Source organism: Pelodiscus sinensis, chromosome 15 (assembly GCF_052426305.1).
Source record: "Pelodiscus sinensis isolate ZL-2025 chromosome 15, ASM5242630v1, whole genome shotgun sequence".
NCBI lineage: Eukaryota > Metazoa > Chordata > Testudines > Trionychidae > Pelodiscus > Pelodiscus sinensis.
Window position 1 is genome coordinate 15,682,403 of NC_143066.1, and position 21,058 is coordinate 15,703,460.

Consider the following 21,058-nt stretch of genomic DNA (forward strand, 5'->3'; position numbering starts at 1 on the left):
TTGAGCTGGTGTAGACTAGTATCACTACGGGCATGTCTATATTGGGAAATTATTTTGAAATAACTACTACCAAAATAACAAAATCTAAACTGCATGTCCCCACTATGGAGGAGCCTCAAAATTAGTCCAAGGCAAGCTCCGTTATAGTGGACGTACTACCTTGACTTACAGCCCTTGAGATGTGCCCTAGGAAGCACTGAGGAGTAATTACTTTGAATTACTCTGGGGCGTAGTTATTTTGAAATAGCATCAACAGAGCATCCACACTAATGCTATTTTGAAATAACTATTTTGAAATACGCGTTATTCCCCAAGAAAAGCAGGAGTACAGATTTTGATATAACAGGCTTGGAAGTGTGGACATTCTGCTTATTATCAAAATAAGGAGGCTTATTTCAAAATAACTCCCTCGTATAGACTAGAGCTATATGCGCTGTATTTAGACTAAGATTTTCAAAGCTAACTAAGTGATCTAAATATCCAATTCCCCTTAATTATAATTAATTATAATGGGAACTGGGCTTCCAGATCACTTACACAGCTCCAAAATTCTCAGCTATTGCTCCTACTGCCTGCTGTTTCCTTTGAGAGTGGGAAATGCCAACTAGATTAGAGTGTGACAGGTATGATCATTTTCTGCAATATGCTGCACAAACTTTTTGAATTAAATTTAAGTATCTTGGATGTCCATTTTGTATTAACATTTCATAGTTTATGTATTAGTTTGGGGGTTTACGCAACTCCTCTGAGGGCACCAGTGACCAACATAAACCTTGAGAAGTATTAGGACCTTCAGAGGACTATTTTAAACAATGTGTCAGACAAAGTGGAATGCCTAGGAAATATTCGGGGTGTGGGGGAGGGTAATACAAGTTACCACCTCTGGTTATGCAAATCCCCCAGACATCTGAAGCTCCACCCTCTGGAGGAGACCATTATCTGGCTGGTTACCTAACCACTATGTCAGCAAATGTGTCCACCTTGAAGGACTAGTAAGGAAGGAGAAGTGTGACGATCATATAAAAAGGAGACACAGATTAGTTGCTACAGCCTTCAGAAAACTGCAAGATCTGGAAGGCTAGTAGCCATTTTGATTAAAATGAAAATCAGCATATGAGACAACTGCCATACTGATAATGCTGTACAGGTTGGAATGCTAGCATACGAGGAAGGCAAAGGAACTAAAGATATTGATGGCACAAATGAATGAGAGATTCAAAACAGCAGGAAATTAAAAAAAAAATGAAGACACAGGAAAATAGCTGGAGAAGAAATAATGCTGTTGCGGAAGCTTCAGGAAAGATGACTGCAATTGATCAGACCTGTGTGAAGAATGGATCTGACAAGCAGTTATACATATCAGAGTGAGATCAAGAATGCACTGGACAGGCGTGATGAAGAATGACAAAGCAAAAACATGTAAAGATGAATAAAGCTGTGTGAAACTGATAAAAGCCAGAAAGCGGGAGAAAGGTTTCCTTCATCTCCATTAACATTGATGAGCTGTTTGACAGGCAAGGGCACCATTTTGGGAGGGTAGTGGGGGCAGCAACTGTGCGCTCCAGGATACAGGTAGCTTTTCATCCTGTTCCCCGGACTACCAGGGAGTGAAGGGGAAAAACCTGTGTTCTGTGCATGCCTCTCACACCTAGCTGGTGCAAAGGGGGCTCACCAGCTAGGTGTGATAGAGATGTAGCCGTGTTAGTCTGGGGTAGCTGAAGCAAAAACACAGCTAGGTGTGTGAGGCATGCATGGAATGCAAGTTCCCCAATAGTTTGGGGAATGGGAGGAAAAGCTAGCTGCGTCCAGGAGCACATGGCTGCTCACCCCACCCCCACCTCCTGATATGGCATCTTGTTGACATGTTCCAAAGACAGAGGAATTCTAATGCTGACAATGGGAATAATTACACCCTTCTGCCCACCCTCTCATCGATCATGCCTCTTTTACTGAGAAAGGTAACTCAAGTCCAAGTGAGTTCACACAGTATTTTAGGGGCAGAGAAAAGATCCAAGCTCTCCTAATTCCTTATCCAATGCCTTGTTCACTCTACCACATTGCCTCGTATAAACTGGGCAATTATGCTTAGTAGTCACTCTGTGTGTGTGCATGTGTGGTCTGCTATTTAAAGGATCTCAAAATAATTTGCAAAGGTTTGCCCCATTTATAGATAGGGCAGAGTTCATGACAGAATGTGAAACAAACCCCAGAGGTCTTATCTTCTGCATTAAAGGAGTGATATTATATCAACTTTTCAATATATATAGCTGTGTGAAAATAAGAACTCTCTTGGCTTTCATACAGGTAATGTTTAGTGCTAATGATTAAAGAGAGCTAATATTTGTAATCCTAAATTGAAGTGTGATCAAACTGAATAATTCCTTTGACCTTAGTTTTATATTTAAATACTGGCATGCATCTAAAATGTTGAATCACAGATTTTTGAATATAAAACAGAATTAACAATAATTCACTGGTTAATTTTTTCATATTATACTGGTACTATATATATAAAGGATTAAATAAATACATGTTTCTATAGCATATTTTTGCTGACTCTGATAACTTCATGAGTCACACCTAGTTTTCAGCGATGTACAAAGAGAAGAGCTGTTACACAATCACATCCCAACATGCTTGAAGTAAAACACTCAATCTAAAATAGCAAATGACACCAAGCAATTGTCGCTCTCTGAGGTCATTAGATAATGAGTAGGACATCTTCCTGTCATACTCCTATTTATGGATCCTTAGATGGCAGACCAGACCGATTCTGGAGCTGTAGGTTTTATCGCAGAAGGGGCAAGTGCTAGTGGCTATTGGAGGGGCGCAGGGCAGATTTTGGCACTCTTTCCTCCTTCACCGAGGGCCGGCTCTTGGTTCTTTGCTGCCCCAAGCAAAAAAAATTTTGGCTGCCCTTTTTTTGTTGGCTTTTACACATATTTGCACTTTGCAATTTTGTTTGTTTGTTTTTGACTGTTTAAAATAAAAAAATGAAAACAGAAAATTTGTAGTTAGTGAAATAAAACAATTTCCTACTAGTGTACTCATTTAATTTTAACAAAATCACAATTACAAACTATTTGGGATCAATTATACACTGTGATGAAAAAATGTTACTGTCTTCCGGTGTGCCCAGTTTCTCCTAAATTAAAAGAATTTATATGAACTGATTTTTTCTGGTTTTTATACTTGTGTAGCCTTTTAATAATTCAGTAAAATTAAATTTTTTGCAATGGTACTTTTAATTGAAATTAATGCGAGTCCTAACAAATGATTTTGAGACATGGTGGGTCTCAAATAATTTTTTAGTAATTTCAGTTTTGAGAAATTGCACTCACCAGAAGCCACTGATACTGGTAATTTTAAAAGAATGCATAATACTATAGCAGTGTTTGGAGTGAAAAAATAATTTCTTGCTATAAATTCTAATACTTTTAGAGAAGTTTTAGGACTTATTAGCTCAGATAAAGCTATTAATTCATCATACAATTCTACTCCATCAATGTCAGCAGCGTTATCAGTACTGAGTGCTAAATGTAGGTCCTGGCAGTGCTTCATGAGGTCTTCTTTAGAAAACTGATTTTTAATATTTCCAATATCGTATAAAAATTCAAAAGTTTCACAAAGACCATGCCACTGATAAAATCTTTCCTCATGAAGGGGGCTCAGACACATTTCAGTAGCAGTTAGGAATTAACAAAAATTATCAGGAGTATGGAATGGCTGCAATATAAGGAAAGATTAATAAGACTGGGACTTTTCATTATGGAAAAGAGACAACTAAGAGGGGGAAATGATAGAGGTCTATAAAATCAAGACTGGTGTGGAGAAAGTAAATAAAGAAAAGTGATTTACTTGTTCCCACAACACAAGAGCCAGGGGTCACCAAATGAAATGTATAGGTAGCAAGTTTAAAACCAACAAAGTATTTCTTCCCTCAATGCAGTCAGCTTGTGGAACTACTACATAGGATGCTGTGAAGACTAGGACTTTAACAGGGTTCAAAATTGAGTTAGATAAATTCATAAAGGAAAGGTCCATCGATGGCTATTAGCCAGGATGGGTAGGAATGGTGTCCCTAGCCTCTGTTTGTCAGAAGCTGGGAATGGGTGACACGGGGTGGTTCACTTCATGGATTACCTAGAATCATAGAATCATAGAGCTGGAAGAGACCTCAGAAGGTCATCAAGTCCAGCTCCGTGCTCTAGGCAGGGCCAATCCCAACTAAATCAACCCGACCAGGGCTTTGTCAAGCCAAGACTTAAACTCCTCTAGGGATGGAGACTCCACCACTTCCCTAGGTAACCCATTCCAGTGCTTCACCACCCTCCTAGTGAAATAGTTTTTCCTAATATCCAACCTGGACCTCCCCCATCCCAACTTGAGACCATTGCTCCTTGTTCTGCCATTTGTCACTACTGAGAATAGCCTCTCTCCATCCTCTTTGGAAGCTCCCTTCAGGAAGTTGAAGGCTGCTATTAAATCCCCCCTCACTCTTCACTTCTGCAGACTAAACAGATCCAACTCCCTCAGCCTCTCCTTATAGGTCATATGCTCCAGCTCCCTAATCGTTTTGGTTGCCCTCCGCTGGACCCTCTCCAATGCGTCCACATCCTTTTTGCAGTGGGGGGCCCAGAACTGAACACAATACTCCAGATGTAGCCTCACCAGAGCCGAATAAGGGGAATAATGACATCTCTGGATCTGCTGGCAATGCTCCTCTTAATGCACCCTAATATGCCATTAGCCTTCTTGGCTACAAGGGCACACTGTTGATTCATATCCAGCTTCTCATTCACTGTAACCCCCAGGCCCTTTTCTGCAGAACTACTACTTAGCTGGTTGGTCCCCAGCCTGTAACAATGCTTGGGATTCTTCCGTCCCAAGTGCAGGACTCTGCACTTGTCCTTGTTGAACCTCATAAGATTTCCTGTGGCCCAATCCTCCAATTTGTCTAAGTCACTCTGGACCCTATCTCTGCCCTCAAGCGTATCTACCTCTTGCCCTAGCTTAGTGTCATCTGCAAACCTGCTGAGGGTGCAATCCATCCCATCATCCAGGTCATTAATAAAGATATTGAACAAAACCGGTCCTAGAACCGAACCTTGAGGCCTCCGCTAGAAACCGACTGCCATCCTGACATCCAGCCATTGATAACTACCTACTGGGCCCAGCCTTCTAGACAGCTTTTTATTCATCTTACCGTCCATTTATCCAATCCATATTCCCTTAACTTGCTGGGAAGAATATTGTCTATAAATTGTTCTATTCATTCCCTCTGGAGCACCTGGGATTGGCCTGTCAAAAGACAGGATACTGGGCTAGATGGACATTTGATTTGACCCAGTATAGCTATTATTATGGTCTTATATTAACTTTGAGGATTTGGATCCAGGGAGGGGGGGCAAAGATTTATCTCTTCATGTATATTTGCACCATGGTTAGTACAGCAGGGTCCTGATTTCAGTTGCAGCCTGAAATGAGGGCAATGTTCAAAGACTGGACATTCCCCCAGGGATCAGAGTGGGTAGAATGAAGAACAAACAGGTCACAATTTACCTCCAGTCTGGCACCTGCTTGTCAGTATGAACTGACACTTGGTCAAGGTGAACTCAAGGCTTCTGCTTCCTGCAGCAGACTGAAGAGCCGACGGGGGTTCTGTAAGATTACAATTGGAGAGGCGACCTCGGCTCTGAGAAGAGGGAAGGAAGGTCGCTTCCTTCACCGCCCGCCCGCCCGCAGCAGATCGGGGACCTTTCCGCTTTTGGACAACAGCTACCCCTAGTGGCGAGGACTCGGTTCCCTCTCTCCCCTCTCGCTGATTTCATGCTGTCAACAGGTCTGGGAACGAGAAGCAGCAGCGGTCAATAACCTGGCAAGCACCCCTGGCCCGTCTCCCAGGACAGACCCCCCGGCGGCTGCAGCTCGGCAAGGCTGTTAGCAATCGCTCCCCAGCCAAGAGGCTGGTTCACGGCTCATGGAAGACGGAGCAAGAGCTAAACGCCCCGTAACCAAACGCTCCTGCTGGAGATGGTCCCTTCCAGGGCCAGCCCTCTAGCGTGGACAAGGCAGAAGCCCCCGTGTGCCACCCCCGACCCAGCAAAGGGGAGGCCATTGCCCCGCGCCTCCGCTGGTCGGTCCGGCTGCAGCTTCTGGATCCTGAAACAGGAGGAGACAGGGCAGAGAAAATGCATCAATACTGGCGCTCGATAGCAGGGAGCTGCTGGCCCTGCCTCGGGGCGGCAAGGTCGTGTCTCCCGGCAGCACCTATAGCGAACACTCCCGCTGCCCCCACACGTGCGCCGTGGCCCCCCCTCAGTGCTGCACTGTCCCCGGCCGGGTGTGCTGCCTGCTATCTGCCTCTGCAGCCCGGCCGCGTCCTGGCTTCCTGCGCCATGGCACATCCCTTGCAGCTCATGGTGGGGCTCCAGCCTCGCTGTGTATTTTTAGGTCACTGGCGCGGAGGGGTAGGTAATCCCCAGGGTTCAGTTCCAAAGGGGCGGGGTCCAGCTGGAGCTGGAGTCACTTTTCGTTTAAATCCCTGACTATAAAATGGGCTTAAAGAGAAGCGGGAGCTCAGCTGAGCTGCAAGGAGCCCGGCAGGCAGGCGTGCGTGGAAGGGGGCGAGAGCCGGTGTAGCGAGCAAAACACTAACTTCTCAGAATTTGCTACTTTGGGTGCACTGAATTTGTGACCCATGGACCAGGAGCAAAAGGCCCCCGCCCAAGGCAAAACACCAGCATCCCCTGAGTCCGTTAGCCAGGAGGTAGCAAATTGAGAGATTTTTCTACCAAAAAACACAGTCCCTCTGAATTTGCAACCAGCCAGCAAAGGTAGCAATTCCTGAGCAGTTATACCGAATGTCATGTTTGTTTGACAGAAACTGTGACTGTCACAAAAACGGAGCGGTTTCACTTTTTGCCTATACACCTGAGCCCAGCAGCCCTCACGATGCTCCACTCCCTCGGCTTTCACACCTTGTAGCTGCTCACACAGGCTACTGCCTGTTTCCTCCTGCTGCCCCGCTTCCTGCTCACCGTGCTGATGCTCTGGCTCCTGGATTTTCTGTGCATCGGGAGGAAGGCGCTGCTGATGGGCAGGGCGGAGGAGGCAGGCAGCCCTGGCCAGGAGCCACCCCCTGACAACCCTCCGGTCGGCGTGTCTGACTCCAACCGCATGTTCACCCTGGAGTCCCTGAAAGCCGTGAGGCACAGGCAGAAGCTGGACTTCTGCCCCCATCCAGCTGGATGGGCAAAAGCGACTCCAGATCCTTGACTATGCCCAAGGCAACAAAAATCAACAAACTTTTCTCAGCCAGACCAAAATATGGAGTTTTACATAGATGTTTGATGGAGAAAAGTTGGAAATTCAGCCCCAGAAAAATCGGCGGGGTGGGGCTGGGCATTGCTGGGGGCAGCTGCTTACCTGGAAATGCCACCCCTGGAAATGTGCCTCCCTAAGCACCTGCTTGATTTGCTGGTGCCTAGAGCTGGCCCTGCCTTCACCTCTTCTCATCTGCGCTGTGGCAGGATCTCTCAAATTGCGCCAACCTCTCACGGATTACCACTCTCCATTGGGGACAAGATTCTCCCAAGTATCAACACCGATACCACACTATTTCATGTTTGCTTTCAACATGTCCTTAAATCGCTTTCTCTGGCCCCTAATGCTCCTCTGTCCTTCCTTCAGCTCAGAAAACAGAATCTGTTTTGGGAGGCACTGATCAGGCAACTGGACCATGTGACCAGTCCAGCAAAGTTGTTGGTAGATGACGATAGCTCCTATGCTGTCATGTTTGACTCTTCCAGGATGCTAGTGTTCATGTGCCTGTCCTACCAAGGGATATTTAGGATTCTCCTGAGACAGCATTGAAGATATTGCTCAAGAGCCTTCTTGTCCAAGTTTCACATGCATACAGCAGTGTTGGAACAACCACCGCATGGTACATAAAGAGCTTTGTCTTGGCACTGATGTCCTAGTTCTCAAAGATCCTTCATCTCAGACAGGCATAAGCGGAGCTTGCGCAGCTCTGGCGATGCTGGATTTCTGCATCAAAGTCGACTTTGGTGTAGAGATGATTTCCAAGCTATGGGAAATGCGCCATATTTTCAAGCAATTCTCTGTTGACATTAATAGATGGTACATGAGATTGTCCTGTTGGCAAGGGTTGATGGAGCACCTTGGTCTTTTTGATGATCGGTGTGAGCCCGAGATTCTCGTATGCTTCAGCAAAGGCTCTTAAGATGGTCTGAAGAGCTAAGAGGGAAACAGCAGTGGCCATATTGTCATCCGTGTACTGGAGCTCCATGATTGAAGTTGTGGAGGTCTTGCTTTTGGCCTTCAGTCTCCTGAGCTTGAGAAGCTTCCCATTCATTCTGTAGACAATCTTCATGCTATCTGGAAGCTTGCCATCAATGAGATGAAAGGTCTTGGCGATGAAGATGCAGAACAGCGCTGGGGCAATGATGCAACCTTGTTTGGTTCCTGTTTTGACTTCAAAAGGGTGACTTTGGGATCTGTTGTTGCTCAGCACTATGGCAGTCATGTTGTTGTGAGGCAGCCTCAGGATGCTGATGAATTTTTTGGGACAACCGATCTTTGAGAGGATGGTATACAAACACCTTGGCCAGGTTGATGAAACTCATGTATAAGGCTTGATTATGTTTGCAACATTTTTCTTGCAATTGCCAAGCGGTGAAGATCATGTCAACCATTCCTCGGAATGGCCGGAAGGCTCACTAGGATTCTGGAAGAATTTCTTCTGAGAGTTGCAAGAGTCAATTGGCAAGGATTCGAGCTACGATTTTCCCTGCCATTGCCAGGAGGGAGATGCCGCGATAGTTTCCACATTCCAATGTCACCCTTCTTGAAGAGACAGATGATCAGTGTGTCTCTGAACTCTTGCGCTACCTGCTCCCTATTTCAGATTTTGAGAATCGGGAGATAGAGTTGTTTGTGGAACTCTGGCCCGCCTTCTTTGAAGACTTCGGTGAAGATTCTGCCTAATCCAGTTGCATTGTTGCTCTTCTTTGCATTGATGGCAGCTTAGACCTCATTCAGGGTAGGAAGTATTGCAAGATTGTCCCTATGTTGTTGCTGAGGGATTTGGTCAAGGGATTCTGGGACCATGGTGGAGGGATGGCTCAGAAGCTCGTAAAAGTGCTCCCTCCAGTGAGAAGCAATGGCTTAATTGTCTTTCAAGAGTTGGGTACCATCGTTTGATCTCAATTGTAATTACAGTTCAGTTGACACAGACAGGGTTCTTAAAATATGCTTTCAATTTAAATAGGATAGGAAGGGTTTTTTAGGTGTTTGCTGCTGTAATTTCCAAACTCTGCCCATCTACATGGGAGGATATAGAAAAGACAGGTTCTTCAAATATAGTAGACTTCTCTAAGGCCCATTTCTGTTGTCCACACAAGTCTGTAACTCTCTGTGATAAGCTTGCCTGGCCTATAGGGCCAGTGTGGGGAATATTACTAATTGACCAATTAAGCATGCAGTAGGGGAAGGGATGTAGCCTACAAGGAGGCCTACTAATCAGAGACAGTTGCAATTGGGCAGGAACAAGAGACTATAAAAAGCCCAGGAGATGCAAGAAAGTAGACAGTAGTCACTCCTTGAGCGAAGGGAGAGTGGGGCAGCAAATCCAAGGAGAAAAGCAAGCCAGTTACACAGGAAGAAGCCCAGGGAAACAGTGGTAAGAGCTAGGATAGCACAGGCTTGGCTGCATATTATAGGGTCCCTGGGCCAGAACCCACGGCAGAGGGTGAACCTGACACAGAAGATTGGAGATGTCAGATGAACAGCTAATCTGGAAGGAGTGTGACTTCACTGGGAGGGGAGGAACTTAATGGTGGGTCAAACAACAAACCAGCACTCCTGGAGGGAGAGAGAGGCTACCGACAAAGAAAGTGATTAGAAAGACTGCTGAGGAGGACAAAAGACCTAGAGAGCTGACCTGCAGGACGGCCAGAAGGAGGTGCTGAGAGTGGTGAGGGAACTCTGTCACACTCGCTCTGAATCATAGAATCCTAGGGATAGAAGAGATCTCAGAAGGTCATCGAGTCCAGCCCCCTTCCCAAAGCAGGACCAACCCCAACTAAATCATCCCAGCCAGGGCTTTGTCAAGCCGGGACTTAAAAACCTCTAGGGATGGAGATTCCATCACCTACCTAGGTAACCCATTCCAGTGCTTCACCATCATCCTAGTGAAATATTTTTTCCTAATATACAATCTAGACCTCCCCCACTGAAACTTGACACCATTGCTCCTAGTTCTGTCTTCCGTCACTACTGAGAACAGCCTTTCTTCTTCCTCTTTGGAACCTCCCTTCAGGAAGTTGAAGGCTGCTATCAAATCCCTCCTCACTGTGCTCTTCTGAAAACTAAACAAACCCAAATCCCTCAGTCTCTCTTCATAGGTCATGCGCTCCAGCCCCCTAATCATTTTGGTTGCCCTCCACTGGACCTTCTCCAATGCATCCACACCCTTTCTATATTGGGGGCCCAGAACTGGGCGCAATACTCAGATGTGGCCTGAAGCTAATGGGAATTTTGCATGAGTAACTGGGAAGCCCTAAAATTATTGTCCTCATTCAGAACAAAATCTGGAAACACTTTTATATTAAATAAAAGATTACAGTTTTTAAAAGAATGCCAAATTATTGTATTTCAGACCTCTATTTGATACTTTTGTATTAAATGATCTGGCTTTAGAATACCACACTGTTTTAAACACCATTTAACCACTTGGTACAGGCTGAATTCCATTAAGTGGAATTTATACTAAATGTCTTGAATTAATCTGCACTTTACCATTCCCTAGATTTCTGATTAAAACATCTTTGTATAAAGCACTTGATCAGGATACATACTTTTGGGGATTTTCTGCTAGGGGACAACTGGAAAACTAGAGTTCCTAATTGGTTCCTTTTTATCTGTATAAGAACTGAATTATGATGGTATGATGGATAGGAGGAGTGCTGGCCAGCACTCGGTGACTAAAGGGTTAAACTCAGGTAGCTAAAAGGTATTGGCCAAAAGCCAGGAAAGCCAATGGCAGAAGGTTTTGCAATTTAAATTGAAAGATATACTAGACTGCTTTTTCCTTTGTGGAGTTCTAAGCTAGGAGCTGTGGGAAGCAAGATGAAGTAATCAGACAGAATTACCATGCCTACAAGGAATATTGGGCATGCGAATGAACTGGTCATGAAGTATGGATTAGTACAGATTGTGAGTAAATAGAGAAATGTATGTTTAGTCAGGATTAGGTTATTTTTCTTTGTTTTGTTGTTTGATTAAATTTCTCTGTACTAAATCCATGTATCCCTCTCCCCATTCACTATATCTAAGTTGCACCCAGATATACAAGGTTTCTGTGTGTTTTAAATTGTCCTTTTCTCAGTTGCTCTGTAAGACCTAGCAACCAAGTATGCTTTATCAAGTATAACTTTTTGTTTTGTTAATAAAATCACCTTTTTAAGGTGATGATTTGATTCTTCAAAAGCGGCGAGGAGTCCTGTGGCACCTTATAGACTAACTGAAGCATAAGCTTTCATGGGCAAAGACCCACTTCGTCAGATGCATGTAGTGGAAATTTCCAGATTTGATTCTTGTGTCCTGGAAGGTAACTGGAGGTCTATGTATGTGTACCTAAGAGTGAAAGGTCAGCTATCAGAAATTGCAGTTTGTTTTCTGTTTTTCTCAAGCTCTCTTGTGATAAAAGAGCTTGGAGTTACCCAAATTCAAGTGCTTCTTCCTGGGTTTCAGAAGAAAGGGTTTTGTTTTTACACTTGATGGTGGCAGCTTCCTCACAAGTGCAGGAAATCTGTGACCTTGGGAAGTTTGTGTAAGCAGAAACCTACAGAGGCAAGATATTTAAGGTCTCTTGTGGGCCCCCACCTTCTGCACTTGGAGTGACACAGTGGGGAACAGTCTTGACAGATGGAAAGAAATAAAGGAAGGCTGCCAAGCTTTGTATATATTCTGCACTTTTCCATTGCTAGCCCATGCAGTCCTTACTTTTTCCTTTCTACAAATATAACAATATTTAAAATGCAAGGTGGTGGGGAAGAAAGGCCCACTAATTAAGAGAAAAGTCTCTGCACTGCAACATTTGCTACAGAGCCTGCGAGCTTAAACTGTGAGGAAGAGAAGCAATCTTCATATTCCTCAGTGCTGAACTTAGGGTGTGTCTGCACAGCACAGTTATTTCAAAATAACCGACGTTATTCCAAAATAACAATGTGAGCATCTACACAGCAATTTCTTATTTTGAAATAATTTCAAGATAATGGACATCTTATTTCAAAATCTGTAAACTTCATTCCATGAGGAATAAATTCCTATTCCTAAATAGCTATTTTGGAATAGCTGTAGTGTGCATGCTCCTCCTCCACAGGGCCATTCAAAGTAATTCCTCCCCAGTGCCTCCTGAGGCTCTAAATCGAGGTAACACATCCACATTAGGGAAGCCTGCCTTGGACTAATTTTGAGGCTTCCCTGTAGTGTAGACGTACTATTTCAAAATAAGCTATTTTGGAGTATGTCTTCTGGAATAGCCTATTTCAAAATAAGTGTGCAGTGTAAATGTACCCTCAGAGAACAATCAAGCAATTGTGAAGATAGATGTTAGCAAGACTGATGAAGTCTTCCTTGCATAGGAAGACAGTGCTGGTGATTTGTGGGCTTGAGCAGTGGGACTGGACTGAAAAAAAAATAGGGGAAATCCTTAAAGGTGGTTTTGCAAGACGCAGAAAGATGAAAACATAAAACCTGAATATAATATGTTATATTATATATGGCTGATAAAGAAAAGTTATTGAGGTCTATAAAATCATGAGTGGTGTAGAGAGGGCTGATAAAGAAAAGTTATTTATTAGTTCCCATAATAGAAGAACTAGAGGACACCAAATGAAATTAATGGGTAGCAGGTTTAAAACTAATAAAAGAAAGTTCTTCTTCACACAGCGTGTTGTCAACCTGTGGAACTCCTTGCCAGAGGAGGCTGTGAAGGCTAGGACTATAATAGAGTTTAAAGAGAAGCTGGATAAATTCATGGAGGTTAGGTCCATAAAAGGCTATTAGCCAGGGGATAAAATGGTGTCCTTGGCCTCTGTTTGTCAGAGGCTGGAGAGGGATGGTAGGAGACAAATCGCTTGATCATTGTCTTCGGTCCACCCTCTCTGGGGCACCTGGTGCTGGCCACTGTCGGTAGACAGGATACTGGGCTAGATGGACCTTTGGTCTGACCCAGTACGGCCGTTCTTATGTTCTTATGTTAATCATAATGGGCCTGTCACTGACTCCACAGAGGGCCTGTCACTGACTCCACAGAGGACCTTGATTAAACTCCCATATACTTCAGTAGGAGCAGGATTCAGAACAAGCTATGATTTTATGTTTAATAAGTAATGCCTATGTAATGGTGAACACTGATAGCAACTCTGACTCATCTTGCTGAACTTAAAAAACAACAAATGGTCTGGTAGCACTTTATAGGCTAACAAAACATGTAGATGTTATCATGAGCTTTTGTTGGCACAGCCCACTTCTTCAGATGACTGGGCGGTGCCCACGAAAGCTCATTATACCATCTACAGGTATGTTAGTCTACAAAGTGCTACCAGATCATTTGTTGTTTTTTAAGTTTATCCTGTACAGACTAATTCGGCTACCCCGTGAAGTTTCATCTTCCTGAGTTTTCTGTGATTTGTTTAGTACCATTTACTTCTGGGCTGAGACAGGAGGAATGGCTCCTTACCTATGGCTATTACCTATTACCTATGGCTATCTCAGGGTAATTTAAGATCCAGGTAGAGCTCAGAGTTCCTTGTACCATTCCTCCTTGGAAATCACTCACCCATCATTCACATGAGTTTCACAACATGGTAAGATAATGCTGATAAAGTCAGCCCTGTCTTAAACAGAATTCCCATATGGCTGGCTCTGAATGGCTACGTCTAGACTGGCATGATTTTCCGGAAATGCTTTTAATGGAAAAGTTTTCCGTTAAAAGCATTTGCGGAAAAGAGCATCTAGATTGGCACGGACACTTTTCCACAAAAGCACTTTTTGTGGAAAAGCGTCCGTGCCAATCTAGATGCGCTTTTCTCCAAAAAAGCCCCAATCGCCATTTTCACAATCAGGACTTTTTTGCGCAAAACAAATCTGAGCTGTCTACATTGGCCCTTTTGCACAAAAGATTTGCACAAAAGGACTTTTGCCCAAACGGGAGCAGCATAGTATTTCCGCAAGAAGCACTGATTTCAGACAGTAGGAAGTCAGTGTTCTTGCGGAAATTCAAGCAGCCAGTGTAGACAGCTGCTTTTGCGGAAAAACTTGCCAGTCTAGACACAGCCAATATGTTCAGGGGAGATTTCTGCAGGAACAGTAACAAACTTACTGTCTTTTCTTCCTTTTATGCCCCATAGCACATTCAGCCAGATTTGGCTCACCTCTTCTAATTGTATAATCACAAATTTCATTTTACATAGTAACCTGGAAGTCCCCAACACACCATCTAGACACTGATTACAGTTTGTTCTGCTGCGTATGAAAAACTTCTCTTGGCTTTGGTAGACATTATGTACAAATATCTGGGGACAGAATTTTACCCTGTATACACAGGGGTTACTCATCCATCACTTAAATGCTGCCAATTATGGGTATTGAAAGTTAGCTTCTGCAATGCACCACAGTTTCTTGGAAAGGAAATTTCTCCACCTTAAATTTCCTAAGGAATATAGAATGCTAAAATAATTACACAAGATGGGCTTGGGTCAGACTAACTAGCAAAATAAAAGTGGGATAATTTTAGAACTATGTTCTATTGACATTAATGGAAGCTGGGAAGAACTGAGCACTTACCAGGACCGAGCACTCAGTTATGTATTTGTTCAATGCTGACTCTAAGCACACTAGCCACTGAACCACTAACAAGACTTTCTGCACTTTTCCCTAGAAGTCTCCTACCCAGGCCTAAATCTGCTTTCCTGATGTAATCAGTTTACAGCTGAAGATGATGCAGAGCTCATTGCTTGTCTTGTACCATGGAAAATTAATTTCTTCTTTGGTAAGGGACAAAAATATAATGAAAGGTATTTTAATACTTGTATATTGTATGGAGAAGCCTGATTTTATAAGGAACTTTGAACAATATAGTATATCTTCATGTCTGCTATTATGAACATAATTTATCCCACCCCAAATTATTGCAGTTTCCCCTTTTCATCTTTGTAAATGCTAATATTTCTTATATTTCTACAATGTTTTTGTGTACTTACATTTGCTATAGGTTAGATCAAAATCCTGATAGTTTTAAAAGTTTATTTTCATTATTATATTAAATTTGTCTGACTTGACTACACATACGGACTCCTCATTAAAAATAGTGAATTTCTTAATGAATCACGTTTTAATATTTTTAAAAAATACTGCACCTCCATATAGCTTTTTCACTTGTAAGTAAGTCAAAAGTACTACAATAAATCTACTAGATGATTTACCTCTACTAGAACTTTGCATGAGTAATATGAAATCCTGTATTAATTGCAAATAACTTTTTAAAAGAGGGGTACTTATTCAAAACATTTATGCTGCCTCTACTAGAATTTGAGTTTGACTGCTGTGGCCTTTCTAGGTCAGTTATAAATTGTGATCAGAGACCAGATAATGTAGGGGCTTGATCCTCAAAGTTGTTGAGGCCCCGAGTTCAGCGTTTCTGAAAATAAGTCCTGTTAATTATACCAATTCCCTTGTCAGTGAACTAAACGAGCTGCTCTGTTAAACTGAGAGCATCTGCAGGAATGAAACAACAATTAAATGTTGTACTGGGAAATCTGAGGAATGTGGCAATTGAAATCATGTCAATTAAACTGCTCACTCTGAACCACTGTCCCGCCTTTAGTAGCAAATGGTCTGTTTTGAAGCAACACAAAGGTCAGCGGGCTGTCTCCATTATACACACAGAGCCAAATTCTGGCCTCCGCTGAAGTCAGTAGCGTTGCATACACCTGATAACGGCAGTATTTCAGCCCTTTGTGTGGTGCAGTTACAGACCTTACCACATCCATTGGGGGGAGGGGGAGGAAAGGCAAGCAGAGGCCATGCAAGTACTTAATTTAAAAACGCTCTGTTTTGTAACCTACGTGCCACCGGCCGCTCCCATCCCAGTCAAATCAGCGTGTAACCTACCCGCAGAGCCTTTGCCGACGCGCTGAAGCAACGTACGCAGCCTTTGCGCCAGGAACAAATGGGAATCTGGCTTGAGCAGTACAGATACAACGCTAGCGGCGCAACCCCTCCTCCCGCCTCCCACCCCTACGCTCACTTACATGAACGCGAGCAAAATTATTAGTCTAGACCGGTCTGCGGGGGGCAGGCCGGGGTTACGGGACAAGATGCACCGGAACTAACAGCCCAGTACATTGGGTGAGGGGCTGGGGACAGGTCCCGTGGACTTCCGAGTCTGCAACTTTGACCAAGCTGGAAGAAACGACTTACAGCGCTTTGCAGCCCGGCAGTGCCCGCTGTCGCTCACAGTCCCCCACCAGGGCCTCCTCCGCAGCCTCCGGTTTCCATCTGAGCAACACCAGGTCCTGGGAATGTTAGCGAGAGGCGGCGGCCGCAGCCCCCGTTGACATTGGCGCCGGTGGGGCCATTTTGAGCAAACGGTGCGGCGCTGAGTGAAATCAGAGGCAAGGGCGGCACAGGGCTCTAGGGATGCATTAGCCATGGCCAACAAGAGCAACACAAGCCCTCCAGTTCCTGTATTTCCTAGTCACTTTCTGCACGCCGTTTGCTTGTTATTCCAAATACCCATCAAACACATCCAGCTCGCTGTCCGTGTCATAGAGCACCGAGCCAGGATCTGACAGCACCCCCAAATCCACCAGAGCCTGGTCCATGTCTTCAGGCAGGAACACGATCCCTACATTGAGGACGATGTACTCCATCAGGAAGGCATAGTAGAGAATCAGCACATTGACAAAGAACAAGCCCACGTAAAACATATAGGGCAGGACCAGCAGCGCATGGAAGGCCCAAGACTCCAGCGAATCCAGATGTGCGGAGACTGCGGCGGGCATACAGCTGTGCGGTGCAGAGCTGCCGCGGCTCCCCAGAGCCTGGGGCCCGCCGGCTGCTGGCGCTGGCTGCCAGATGTGCAGAGCCAGCAAGCAGAGGGTGGCCGCGCAGATTAGCTGAAGGTGCTGCGTGGCGGCGGGCGCCCAGCTGTGCGGGGCGTGTGGGAGGTTCAGTCCACCACACAGCTTCACACAGAGCAGAAGGTAAAATAGAAACCTGGAATTCGTAATAAGTAACCCGAGACTGGGGTGGGAGGGACGTTCCTTCCACCCGCAAGGGGAGCAGGAATGGCAAACACCCGAAGAGATCCGCTTGATCCACTCCAAGTATTGCCAGGCTTGGCTTCAGGGGCACTGCCGCAGCTCGGCCTTTGGAGGAAGCTTCTTCAGAGGCATTTCTCCCCGGCTGCCGCGGTCTTGCCGCCTCTCCCGGCCTCGTCCCAGCCGCAAACTTTGGGGAATAAAGGTGCAGGATCGCTCTTGTAGTTGTTAGGACAAGCCCATCAGCCGCCCACCTCCTTAGCGGTAACCCCCGTCCTTCACCCCACCTCCTCCTCCTGCCTCCCCCCCACCTCCTGTCTCCACTGCATGCTGCGTCTCAGCTGTTTATGCCCCGTGGGTCTCCCCCAGCATCACTTCCAGCATTGCTGCAACCAATGCAGACAGCCCACCCAAAGTCCGCCTCTCTCTTTGCTTATTGGCTTGAAGGAGGCACTGATTGACAGCAGGAGGCTTGTTTGTTGATAATCAAATCCCCTTTCGCCGGGGGCTGGGCAGGTTGCTTTCTTCCTGCCTTTCTGACCCAGCTGCTGCATCAGTAAACGCCTCTCAGCAACATTTATGTAGTTTACATGTTGCTTCCTTGCTTGGTATAGCTACACTATTACATCATATTTCATTTCAAACAACTTTACTGTATAACTTTGTCTTTTCTTAAGAACATATACAAGCGTCCACACTGTAAGTCCTAGACATGTTCCAAAAAACTTGGATTTATAGTGAAACCACTTATAATGGGGAATTTCTTCCTGCGGCTAACTTCCATTTGCGCAAGGGGGTGGGGGGAGGGGTTACACGACTTAAGAGCGGGCAATAGGAGGACTTATAGTGCATCAGTTCCTACAAAAGTGACAAGGAGTCCCGTGGCACCTTATAGACTAAGGGTATGTCTACACAGCAAAGTTAATTTGAAATAATAGCTGTTATTTTGAATTAACTTTAATAGTGTCTATACATGCAAACTGCTATTTCGAAATTAATTCGAAATAGCGGAGCACTTATTTCGAATTTGGTAAACCTCATTCTACGAGGAGTAATGCCAAATTTGAAATAGGCATTTCGAATTAAGTGTTGTGTAGACACTTAATTTGAAATAGGGAGCCTCCAGCCCTTCCCAGGGAGCTCTAGTGGCCACTCTGGGCACAACCAGGGAAACTCCTCTCCTCTCCCACAGCCCAGGGGCCCTTACAGGGGTAGAGTCTGGCTACTGGGCACATGCGAACCAGAGGCCTGCCTACAGAAAGCCAGCACTGCCAGTCCCACACCCAGTGGCCCTATCATGAACCGGGCAGCTAGTGCCAGTCCGGTGTCCCCTGCCCAGTCCCCCAGCTCCTAGGTGCCAGCCTGGGACTGTAAATGGTGCGCACCTGCCTGGACTGGTGCGGAGATCATGGACCTCATTGAGGTTTGGGGGGAGGCCCCCAATGTCCATGATCTCTGCACCAGGTGGAGGAACACAGCCATCTATGGCTGCATAGCGGCCACCATGGCCAGAAAGGGCCACAGCTGCACCCAGCAGCAGGTGTGCCTCAAAATAAAGGAGCTGTGGCAGGCGTATGCCAGGGCCACCAGGGACGGTGCCGCAGCAGGGGCTGACACCTGCCCCTACTTCCCTGCCCTCGACTGCATCCTGGGGGGCGGGACGGTCCATGCCACCCTGGGGGGCAGCAAGCCGGGACCAGAGGGCTCTGACCTGCGTGCAGCAGAGGGGCCAGCATGGAGAGTGTCATGCCAGCAGGACCCCCAAGCTGTCCCGGCACCAGAGTCAGCAGGGTCATCAGGGGAGGCCACACTAGGTAAGTGCCATCACTGTCCCCTACCCTGGGGGGGGGATGGGAAGGGAGACCAGAGACCGTGCGCATGGGCCATGCCTCCCATGGATCACACAGCCACCTGTGCACATGCAGACACGTGTCGTGCCACCCTTGGGCAGGTGGCTCCAGCTGCGTGCCACACAGGGGTAATGGCCCAATAGCCACACGTGTGTGTGAAGAGACCTGACATGCTCCTGATCCCAGGGCAGGACCCAGCAGGACGCCATCCCTTCACACGCCCCCTCTACGCAGAGGCAGGGGACATCTTGCCTCTGCCTTGGCCGCACTATACATGGCACAGGGGCATACGTGCGGTCTTAGGGCAGCTCCCACTCCGAGGGAGAGCCAGACATCCCGACCATGGCCTCTGTGCAAGTACGTCGGCTTTGGTGGTGCAGGGCATGGTCGTCCTCACCTCGCAGGGGGCGTTGGGCACCATCCACTGCATCCCCAGGGAGAACTGACCACTCCCTTTCTTTCTCTACAGCCGCACCAGCTGCACATGCAGGGCGCACCACCCCGCCCGGGACAGCCTTCCGCATCGAAGGGCTCCTCCAGACCATCAGCACGTGGCAGGGGTACCAGGACCAGCACCTGGGGGCCCTGCGAGCCCTGCACCGCACCATCCAGGGCTGGGTGCAGGAGGACCTGCAACTCCACTGGGAGCATCTTGCCCAGGGCTGTGCCATGTGCTCACATCTGCAAGCCCTGGTGCAGAGCATGCTGCCCCGTGCCGCTCCAGCACCTGCTGTCCCCCCAGCTACTGTTCCTCCTCCCACTCCTGCCCCCCCTCCCACCTCTCCCTCCTCAACCTCCTCACCCCCCACCTCAACCTCCGCACCCTCCTCCCCATCCCCCCAGGAACACCGAGGCCCCCTCTCCCATGGTGCTGGAAGGTAGTTGGCCCAGCGAGACCCCCACCCCTGAGCACTGAGCTTCCCCTCCCCCTTCTTCCCCTCACTTCCCCCTTCCAGCTCCCTCCTCCAAGTTTTCCCCTCCCCTCTCCCGCCCTTCCCCGGTCTTCCCAGTGGTTCATCCCCCCCCCAGTTTTGTACAATAAACCCAGTTCATATTTCTGAACATACATGTCTTTTATTTGACATCAAGAAGGGGGGGTTAGAGAGGGGTCAGTGGGAGGACGTGAGGGAGGAATGGGGTACAAGCCCCCGGGGGGGAGGACTGGGGAGGCTCTTAGTGCTCCTTGGGGTGGACGGTCTCCCACAGGGCGTCCTGGATCCTGACAGCCCCCACTGGACCCCCCAGATGGCAGCCTACAGCAAGTGCAGCCAGGCTGATGGCAACGACCGCATGGGACGCACTGGCATGACTAGGGGCAGCTCTGGCTCCATGTGACCGAGTGCTTTGCTGTCTCTCATCAAGGCAGCAGGGAACCCTGAGAACTGTCTGTCCAGGGTGGGGGTAGGGTCCCTTTAAGCAGGGAGCTCAGTTAGCTTCAGGCAGCAGCCCCACACGCTAAGTCCCAACCTGATGCCCTGCCAGCACTGGTTCCGGCCAGCTTTATCTTCGGTTCAGGGTCCACTCAGTATGAACATGCTATTTTGAAATAGCAAAATGCTTTCTTTGTATAGATGCATTATTTCAAATTAGCTTATTTCGAATTAACTATTTCGAAATAAAATAATTTGAAATAGCGCTATAGCATAGACATACCCTCACAGAAGCATGCATCTGACGAAGTGGGTCTTTGCCAACGAAAGCTTATGCTCCAATACATCTGTTAGTCTATAAGTTGCAACAGGACTCCTTGTCGCTTTTGCAGATCTAGACTAACACGGCTACCCCTCTGATACTCAGTTTCTACAAGTGTCAACAACTTTAGTGTGGAAAGGATGTATACCACGGCGAGTTATAACA

The 21,058-nt window shown here is 46.5% G+C and overlaps 1 protein-coding gene across 1 annotated transcript in view; it reads right to left on the reverse strand.

The window, feature by feature from the left end:
* DEXI (Dexi homolog) overlaps window positions 1-17,727 on the reverse strand; it is a 37,695-nt gene extending 19,968 nt beyond the window's left edge. Inside the window, exon 1 of the mRNA XM_006120650.5 lies at window positions 16,510-17,727. Within this exon, the coding sequence (XP_006120712.1) occupies window positions 16,812-17,093 (282 nt within the window). The 5' untranslated portion in view covers window positions 17,094-17,727 and the 3' untranslated portion in view covers window positions 16,510-16,811. The remainder of the gene's footprint in view (window positions 1-16,509) is intronic.
* Window positions 17,728-21,058: the final 3,331 nt, after the last annotated feature.